The sequence below is a fragment of the Oratosquilla oratoria genome, chromosome 8, assembly GCF_046742065.1.
Source record: "Oratosquilla oratoria isolate Oo_2021 chromosome 8, ASM4674206v1, whole genome shotgun sequence".
Lineage (NCBI taxonomy): Eukaryota > Metazoa > Arthropoda > Malacostraca > Stomatopoda > Squillidae > Oratosquilla > Oratosquilla oratoria.
In genome coordinates this window covers 18,491,897-18,501,896 of record NC_134784.1, presented here as the reverse complement: position 1 = coordinate 18,501,896, position 10,000 = coordinate 18,491,897, and the positions used below count along the sequence as shown (strand labels likewise).

Genomic DNA, 10,000 nt, shown 5'->3' with positions numbered 1-10,000 from the left:
TCAGGCAGAAGTGCAGCGGAGCGGACCCTGTTGAGGTAACATAGCAGGGAGAGAGGTCGTCCATCACCACGACGGGGGAGTCGGCAGGCTTCTTTTGCTAGGCGGTCTACTTTGGTGTTGTGGTGCAAACCTACATGAGATGGAATCCAAATAAATTCAATGCGGAGATTACGGATAGTTAGTAGGGATAGAAAGGAAAGGATTTGTTGTACAACAGAATGGTGAGTGGGATGAATAGCGGTGAGGGATTGCAGTGCAGGCTTAGAGTCACATATAATGACAGCATTCACTCCTCTTTGGCAAACGAGACTGATAGCATCTAAGATGGCGTATAGTTCACACAATGTGGAGCTGGAGTGATCTCTGAGTCGACGGCCGACCCAGCCCTCAGGAGGCGGCGGTAGGTCAGGTGAGTAGACTGCTCCTCCAGCTGCACCATCTGATTGTAGTGACCCGTCAGTGTAGAGGCGATGCGGAGCAGTGATGGAGGATGTTACCTGGGTAACATGTTCCAAGGCTAGCTGTAGTTGTAGAAGAGGTGGGTCACATTTTGCTGTAGGAGTGAAGCTAACCACAGGCGATGGTAGCGTCCACGGGGTCGGGGCGTGGGGTATGTCAGCTACTGGTACTTGTAAATCTAGGCTGCGAATGAAGGAGGAGATAGACTTTATAAGACGGCGACCGGGGGGCATGAGGCGGGGGACGGGCGGAGCGGGGCCGAGAGAATCTCTGACCAGTGCTGTGAAGTGCGGTGAGATGTGGGGAAAGTGTATACACTTAACTGTGAGGCAGGTGACATTAGAATAAATCCTCTCAACTAGGGATGGAAGCCGTAATTCCCGTTGCATGTTGACAATTCTGGTAGTCATTGGGCAACCGAGAATGATTCTCATGGCTTTATTCTGAAAAATCTCCAGTGGCTCTAAAGCATATCGAGGAAGTTGAATTAAGGCAGGGGAGAGGTAATCAACAACAGAGCGTATAAAAGTAATATAGACAGTTCTGGCCACGGGGATGGAGATACCGGAAGAGTTGTTGGTGAGCCACTGGAGAGGCCGGAGCCGACGTTGTAGACGATCTAGCAATTCACGAATTACGGTATGAGATTGACGCCGGGCAGAAAGAGTTTCCGAGATTCGTACTGGTGCACCAAGGTAGCAGTACTGGGAGCTTAGTGGGATGATGCAGTCTCCAATCATGAACTCTGGCAGCGTGGCAGGAGGGCGGTAGGAGAAAATCCTGCTCTTCTGTGGGGAAGCAACAAGGCCACAGTTAGCAGAAGCTTGGGAGAGAGAAGTAAGAAAGAGTTGTAGGTGTGTTGGGGAGGTAGTGTGAATACATAGGTCATCTGCATAGCATGTAATTGTGACCTCAGGAATAGTGGGCAAAGACGTGAGGAGACGATGCATAAGTATATTAAAGAGAAATGGACTTAGTACCCCTCCTTGAGGAGTGCCGAGATGAAAATCCCGTGAGGAGCTGTAGGCACCGCTAAAGAAGACACGGGAGGTTCGGTTACTGAGGTAGCCCTTAATCCATCGTAGTAATTTACCCTTAATTCCAAAGTCAATTAATTGATCTAAAATAACGTCTCGGTTTGCTATATCAAATGCACTTTTTAGATCTATAAATGCCACAACACTGTCACGGGAGAGGCGAGAATATAAGTCGACGAGGCAGTGATGGGTGCTGCGTTGGGGTAGAAAGCCGAAGAGACGTGGAGAAAGGCGATCTTGTAGTTGGTACATCAGTCGGGTGAGCAAGATTCTTTCCATTACTTTGCAGAAGCAGGATGTAAGGGAGATGGGCCTGAAATTTGCTGTACCGGGCTTGGGTATGGGGATTATTGTACTCGTGGTCCAGGCATGTGGGATATATCCATCTCGTAGACACATATTGTAGAGGCGAAGGAGGGGGTTACCGGGTACACGGTGCAGTAATCGTAGCACATTGTAGGTAATGCCATCATCCCCAGGGGACGTGGCTTTACCTCTCAAGAGAGCACGTCGTAGTTCATCTTCAGTGATTGGTATATTTTCTTCATCATCCTCTTGCAGCAGAGCATGTACTAAGCGGAGTCCACGAGCAAAAGCACCGGAGGAGAGGGCATCCTGGACGGGGGTAGGTAGGTTGGCAGGGTTGGACTGGTTTGACCACGTGACGATGAGCTGTTCGGCAAATACGGTGGGGGAATGATGACGGGCAGTAGCAGGAGTCTTCTTAATTACCCTGCGAATAAGGTGCCACATGGAGGCTACACTAGTTTGGTGATTAATTCTGTCCGTGAATCTCTTCCAGGAGTCAGTACTTACACATTCTAGGAGGGTTGTCAAATCGTCTCTGGATTGCTGGTAACGATGAAGTAGTTCAGGAGATGGGTTAGTTTGGAACATGAGTCCAACGCGCTCCGCTTCTTTCTGTGCGTCCTGAAGTCGGGTGTCTAGGTACCACGAGTGAGGAGGAGGGCGACGTTGGAGGTGGGGTCGTGATACGTAAAGCCTGTAAAAGTCGTGGGTGGCGGAGACAAGGCTATTGTATAACTGGTCGGGGGAGGAACAGTCTAAGGTAGGTAGTATGCAGGTCATGTATGAAATGTACGTCGGGCAGTATTTGGGGGGTATGGTGAGGCGTAGGCGTGTGATAGGGGGTGTAGGTATCGTAGGAAGAGAATAGTGGAAGAGAAGAGCAATATGGTCTGAGAATAATGCAGGTACTGAGGAGCACTGGATGCGGGATGATACCAAGCCAGAGGTGAGGACGTGGTCCAGGGTGCCTCCCCGGGAGTGTGTGGCGCCACCTGTGTCCCAGCGGGTCAGATGATGTTGTCGGATGAAGGTGAACACCAGGGCGGTTAGTGGTGCCAGGACGATCTCCCAATGCAGGATGTCGAGCATTGAAATCCCCTGCGTATATTATACCTTTGATCGTAGGTGGTGGAAGAGTGGTTGGACGAAGACGTGCGGGAGCAGAGTAGATATTGCAGAGCTGTAGGATTCCGCCCCCAATTTCTATCTCGAAGAGTTGGAATGTTATGTCAGGGTCTGTAGAGGAGCGCAGAAGACGGTGTATCAGTGTATTGTGTATGTATGTTAGAAGACCGTTTCGTATCGTATGAATATAGGGGATATATCCGGGAAGGGAGGGTGCCTGTGGTGCAGTGTTGGGCCGGTTTGGAAACGCCTCCTGTAGAAAAATGACACAAGGGTGATGTGTCTGTACATATGCCTTCAATTGTGTGTACTTTTTGTGGTTGGTGATACCATTGATGTTCCATGAAAGGAGGTCTAGGTGAATGTTAGTTACGAACGTTGCGTTTGCTAGTAGGAGACCGGAGTGTGGAGGTGGATGGACGATTCGAGGAAGACTGGCTAGTACTGGGTTGTAACTTACAGAGTTTGTCGAGACGAGTTGCAATGGATTCCATTCTCTCGGCAAGCATGGAGATGGAGGAGACGAGGGTTTGTTGGGATTCCGCCAGTGTGGAGAGTCTGGTGGCAGTAGTAGTTTGGCCTGAGACAAGGCTGTCAATCCTGGTGTCAATGGAGGCGAAGCGGTCCTCGAGTGCTGCACATCGCGCCTGAAGGGCTGCAACGGCCTTACGGAGGGCAGCGTCTTGCTGAGGGGGGGTGGGAGCAGAGAGAACAGTCCGGGCAGGGGGAGGAGGTGGTGGGGCTGAGGTGGGGCCATTGGTCTGGGTCTGGCGCCGAGTACAGCCGTGGCAGACGTTGTCACCTGGCTGTAGCGTTCGGGGGCACTGCCAGTGTGATGGGGTCGGCGGGGGTGGCGGTTCGGAGGGGGACGTAGTCGCAGAGGGGGGCGGGGGCGCACTTCGGACGGGACATTCTCTGGATTCATGGGCGGCGGCACACCAGGCACATTTAGGGGAGGCGGAGCAGTACCTGGATATGTGACCGATACCCCAACACCTGTAGCACCAGGGTCGGTCGTCACGGAGTCTTTGGACTTGACACGGGGGGAGGAGAGGGAGGAAGTCAAAGGTAATGGTGTCGGGGGGTGTTTCGGGGAGGCTCCACACAATAACAATGCGGTTGATGGGGGTACCGTTCTGCATGAAGCGCCTGGCTGAGTGTACTCCTGGGAGCTGTAGGGCAAGCTTGTGATCCACGTCAACGGGATAGCGAGTGAGCAGGTATTGGGGGTACTTACGTGGTCTTTCGGGGGAGTCTTGAGGGAGAAGAGGCAGTGACATAAATTCATTTGTAGTAACTCGGTCCAGGATGTCTGTGCGTTGTCTTGATATGTAGATGAATCGAGAGGTGAGTGCAGCCATCTTAACCTCGGCCGTATCCCGTTGCAGGTGGAAAGTCTTGGTGATAGTTGACAGCCAGCGGAGTTTAACTTCTGTGGATGGTTTCCCGCTAAAGGCCAACTTAATATACTTGTCTCGGGGAGCAAATGCTGGAAGGGCGGGTGTGGGTCGGGTGGGGGCAACGGGAGTAGCACTGTGATTAGGCAGGGTAGGGCGAATAGGAGCCTTATTACACTCACTTGAGGTTCCCTTGATCGTCTTGGCAGCAGGCGGTTGACATTCTCCTGCGGGGAAGGTAGAGGTGTCGTCGGCCCGCCGTTTGGTACTGGGGAGCGCTGTAGACTGGTGGGTATCATGCTGGGTGGTTGTTGGAGGGTGATGGGGAGTGGAGGTAGGACGAGGCAGGTCGGGCCAGTGGTTAACACTAATGTCGTCATCAGTGTCGGAAATCATTAAGTCCTGCTCTAAGCTGGACGCCGCTTCCGACCCCGAGTATTCCATCGAGGAAGGGAGGGCCTTGATAAGAAGGTAGGCTGATTTACTAGCGCGCAGTAGATTGTAGCACTGTAACACAACTTGAGACAGCCGGTACGAGTCGTTAACGACGAGCACTGGATTCAAGTAGTTGACGGCGATAGTTTCGCACCTTCAGGTGTAGGTCCGTTCTCGACGAGAGCCAAGCACGGGTGTGTGTGTGTGTGTGTGTGTGTGTGTGTGTGTGTGTGTGTGTGTGTGTGTGTGTGTGTGTGTGTGTGTGTGTGTGTGTGTGTGTGTGTGTGTGTGTACGTGCGTGCGCGCGCGCGCGTGTGTGTGTGTGTGTGTGTGTGTTTGCGTGCGTGTGTGTGTGTTTGTGTGTGTGTGAATCTATCGGCGAGTACCAAGAAAATTCATTATTAGGACTTATTTTGTTTGTCTTTTTTCAATGCTAGGAATATGGAAGATTGAGTAACGCTGAATCACCAAAGTAGCCCAATATAGCTAACTAATAACAACATTTAGATATACAAATGTCAATTACCATGTTTTTTAAATGAAATGATAGATAACGTAATAAGAATATAAGTGATAACCACAAAACAAGAATATAGTGTTTATGTATTTGGGGAAAGAGTATGCATCTGTGGCCAAGTGTTAGTTATAAAAGTAAACTTGATGAATGCTATATGAATTAGGTTTGTGCGTCCAATAAGTTACTTTGAGATTCTACCTGTACATAGAGTATACAAATGATAACTTTAAAAGATATAACGAATATAGAATAAACGAGTATATGTTAAGATATGCATATATAAGGTTGATGAATCCTACATAGATTATGTTTATGTATCCATTAAGTTGTTTTAAAATTCTAGCTTTACGTACAATATACAAATGATGAGCTTAAGAAATATAGAATATATGCGTATATGCAAACATATCTATATTAGTGATGCATGGCAGAAGTTTGTTTATCAGTCATGTTATGCAAATTATGACAGCTGACAAGAGAGTGGAAGAAGCAAATCTCCAAGATTCATTGGGAAGTTAAAATGAAGAGAAAAGACAAAACGCTGAAGAAGAAGAAGAAGAAGAAGAAGAAGAAGAAGAAGAAGAAGAAGAAGAGAAAAAGAAAAGTGGTAGATGGTCTTGCCACGATCAGAAAATGGAGAATTGGAAGGAAAAGCATGGAGAATAATGATTACAAACATAAAACTTACAAGTGCAATTGGTGATGCAATCTGACTTGTGAGTCCTCAGAAGGAGAGATAGTCCAAAACTTAGAATATATAGAGCAAGTGCGTGTGTGGTGTATTTATATAATTGGAAGTGGTGACTTGCAGTGAGGTAGTAGTGAGGGTGAATGCATTAATGAGATGCAAGTTATGGTGAATGAGGTGTTGTGTTGAGACGTTGGATCGTGCGTTGCATTTGTGAGATTTGCTTCTTTTATTCTTTGTATGTTTGACAGCGGTAGGTGTGGTTAGTAGCCATTGTTAGGTAGGACAAAGGAGATGTAAAGAGCAGCAGCAGCAGCAGCCATATTGGTCGTTACGGGGCTGCTTGCGAATTGAATGAGGGTGTAAAGAGTGGAAAGTGTTAAGAACCACTGACTGTTTAAGTGTCAATTGTATTTAAAGTTACCACTTAAAGAGGTAGTTTGTTGGAAAGATTTACAATGCGTTTAAAGAAAAGAAAGAAAGATTGATTGGTGTTTGATCTGTTATGGACTCTCTTGTAGCCATTATTTCTTGTGATAGTACTACGGTCCAGAATAAAATACTGATGTATATTGATATTAAGGAAACCATGACTAAGCTAAGTAGACTCAAGGCTCTTGGTAGGGTTTATTACGAGGTCGATAAATATTTGTAGTGAAGCTGGTTCGGATTGACCAAGAGTCCTAGGACAGAGCAGACAGAGAAAGTGAAATATGGGCCGTTTGTTTGTAGTTCATAAGTTGGCATAAATGAAAGGAGAATTGTAGGATAGAAAAAGAAGAGAAGATCAATAAAAACCAACAGCATCTGGTGTTCCCAGGCGGTCACCCATCCAAGTACTAACCAGACCCAACGCAAATTAACTGCGCTGATCGGACGAGAAGCGGTGTGATCAGAGTGGTATGGCCGTTGGCCCTTATAGCTGAACCTTTTCTAAACGTAAACAAAATTTTTCCAATTACTTCTTACCTCACTTCATGCATTACACCATAGCATTACACCAATTGTATCAAACTTTCATGTATTGCATGTAATTCTGCAGTGCTACTTTCTATTTTTTTTTTTTTTTTTTTTTTTTTTTTTTGGAATATCACTCTTCATTACTTATATAATATTCACACAATTCCCTAATCACAATACCACATCCAGCTTTTTCACCGACAACAGACCCATGACACGAAATATTTATTACATTGCATTTTGGTTACATTGAAATTTTACAAAGGGATATCTGACGTAATTGTGAGCTATCATATTCACATTTCTTGTACTCTAACTGTTCTTTTTCAATATCAAGAGGTTCATTGTTCCAAGAGCAGACGATCTCTTTTGTCAAATCGGGGACACAATAGTCTGTTACATCATAATTCTTTATAATTCTACATATGTTTTTGGCGTAAGCCTTTATTGGAGTACATTTTTTTTTCACCATTGTTTATTTTGTCTACATTTTTTTTAAGATGATCATCTCCACGGCCGATCGATCCTTTAGTTTTGCATTGTATAAGGATGTCATCAGCATAAATTATCATTTCAGCTCCATAGGAAAAGTTGTAACTTACAATTTGATACATACATACATACATACATACACACATACATACATATACCAAAGCTTTTTCTCCCTTACAAGGGAGGTAGCCAAAAATACATTTAATAACACAATCTGTAGTACTTTTACTTTTCATATATCCATATAGATTTTTAGATATTAAATGAACGACTGTTAGAGGCTCGTCTGCACGATAGAGTAGAACACATACTGGCAGAGACTCAACATGGGTTCAGACCAAACAGAGGGACTTCAGATCTAATCTTCGCTCTAAAGATGATCTTGGAAAAGTCATGGGAGTTTGATCAAGACAAATATGTAATACTCTTAGATCTAGAGAAAGCATTTGATCGCGTACCAAAGGATAAGCTGTGGTCAGTACTCCAAAGTACGGAATACCAAATACCCCCAAAACTGAGAAGAGCTATTAAGAGCCTTTACAATTCCAATAATACAGCAGTCAAGCCCGTTAGTGAGACCTTACAGTGCTTCGATATATCATCTAGAGTGCGCCAGGGTAGTGTGCTATCCCCAATGCTCTTTATCATATTAATGGATGAAGTGATAAAGGAAGTTCAATTTAGAAGAGGAGAAAGGAGTCCTATAGAATCATTGCAATTTGCCTATGCAGATGATATATTCAACATTGCATCATCTTCACACGCTGTAAGTGAATCCTTAAATCTATGGAACGCGGTACTCACAGAGTACAGACTAAAGCTAAATCTTGGTCAAACTGAAATAATGGTAGTAAGCAGGAGAGAAGAAACATTGAATTGAACATGGAGATCAATGGAGTACCTATTCAGCAGAAAGAAACCGTCAAATATTTGGGAGTCACCTGGGATGGCAAAGCAAAAGACCAAAGTGCAGTACAAGCTAGAATTGCTGCCTATAGCCAAAACCTAGGGCTACTATACCCATTGATGAAAGATCGAAATGTCCCTACCGCGGTTAAAATAGTCATATACAAGAGTATTCTTAGACCCATATTGACATATGGATGTCAATCTTGGACTTTAACGACAAAGACCAGCAGCAAAGTCCAAGCAGCAGAAATGAGAGCATTGAGACTCATCAAGGGGGTTACGAGGTTTGACCACATACGCAATGATGCAATTAGGCAAGAGTTGGAGGTACAGAGCATCTTACAGTTTGTCCAACGTGTACAACTAAGATAGTTTGGACATGTTGAACGAATGGATCAGGAGAGGACCCCAAAGAGATGGCTTTATTGGACACCAACCGGTAAGCGACCCGTTCGACGACCCACAAACAGATGGATCATAATGAATATTGACGATGGGCTACGCCGACGGGGCACAACGCTTCAACAAGTACGTCAAAACCGGATCTTCGACGACAGGGCAAGTTGGCGGTCTCTCATACTGACAGGTGGCGACGCCTAACAGGAGTCTGGTATATATAGATATTAAATGATCTATCTTGTACATTATTCTGCTTAGCACTACTCGCTCCATTCTTTTACATAGGTAAGATGTCAACGAAACCGGCCTATAATCACAATTTGTTATTTTCTATTATTATTTTATCATTATTATTCTTATTTTATTATTATTGTATTATTTTATTGTTATCTTTATTATCATCTTTAATTCTTTATCATCTTATCATTTTGTATTATTATTTATCATTATTCTCTTATTTTCATTATTTTGTATTATTTTTATTATTATTTCATTTCTATTTTCACTTTGTTATTATGATTATTATTTTGATTATTAATACTATCATTATTTTTATTATAACTATCAATATTTTCATCATTACTACTATCATTATTATTATTATTATTATCATCATTATTATTATTATTATTATTATTATTATTATTATTATTATTATTATTATTATTATTATTATTATTATTATTATTATTATTATTATTATTATTATTATCATTATTATCATTATTATTATATTCATTATTATTATTATTATTATTATTATTATGAATATTTCTATTATTATTACTATTATCATTATCATCAATTATTATTATTATTATTATTATTAATTATTATTACTATCATTATCATTATCATTACTATTATTATTATTATTATTATTTATTAATTATTATTATTATTATTTATTATTATTTATTATTTATTAATTATTATTATTATTATTTATTATTTATTATTATTTATTATTATTATTATTATTTATCATTATCATTATTAATTATCATTATCATTATTAATTATTATTATTATTATTATTATTATTATTATTATTATTATTATTATTATTATTATTATTATTATTATTATTATTATTATTATTACAATATCGAATTCTCATATTGTCGACATGTTTTGTATAGTCTCAAAATGTCGACAAGATGAGAATTCGATACTGAACAGATGTCAACATTTTGCGCAGATTCGAATGTACTTGGCTTGATCCCTGAAAGGCTTTTCAGAAAAATGAAATATTTGCATAGGTTGATAGTCG

The 10,000-nt window shown here is 42.5% G+C and overlaps 1 protein-coding gene and 1 non-coding gene across 2 annotated transcripts; one reads left to right on the top strand and one right to left on the bottom strand.

The window, feature by feature from the left end:
* Nucleotides 1-6,762: 6,762 nt before the first annotated feature.
* Nucleotides 6,763-6,881, bottom strand: LOC143027864 (5S ribosomal RNA). The gene has a single exon (XR_012966672.1). It is a non-coding gene; the product is annotated as a 5S ribosomal RNA (ribosomal RNA).
* A 914-nt stretch (nucleotides 6,882-7,795) lies between these two features.
* On the top strand, nucleotides 7,796-8,299 carry LOC143027314 (uncharacterized). The gene has a single exon (XM_076188584.1). It carries the CDS (start codon nucleotides 7,796-7,798, stop codon nucleotides 8,297-8,299), a length of 504 nt encoding a protein of 167 aa, XP_076044699.1.
* Nucleotides 8,300-10,000: the final 1,701 nt, after the last annotated feature.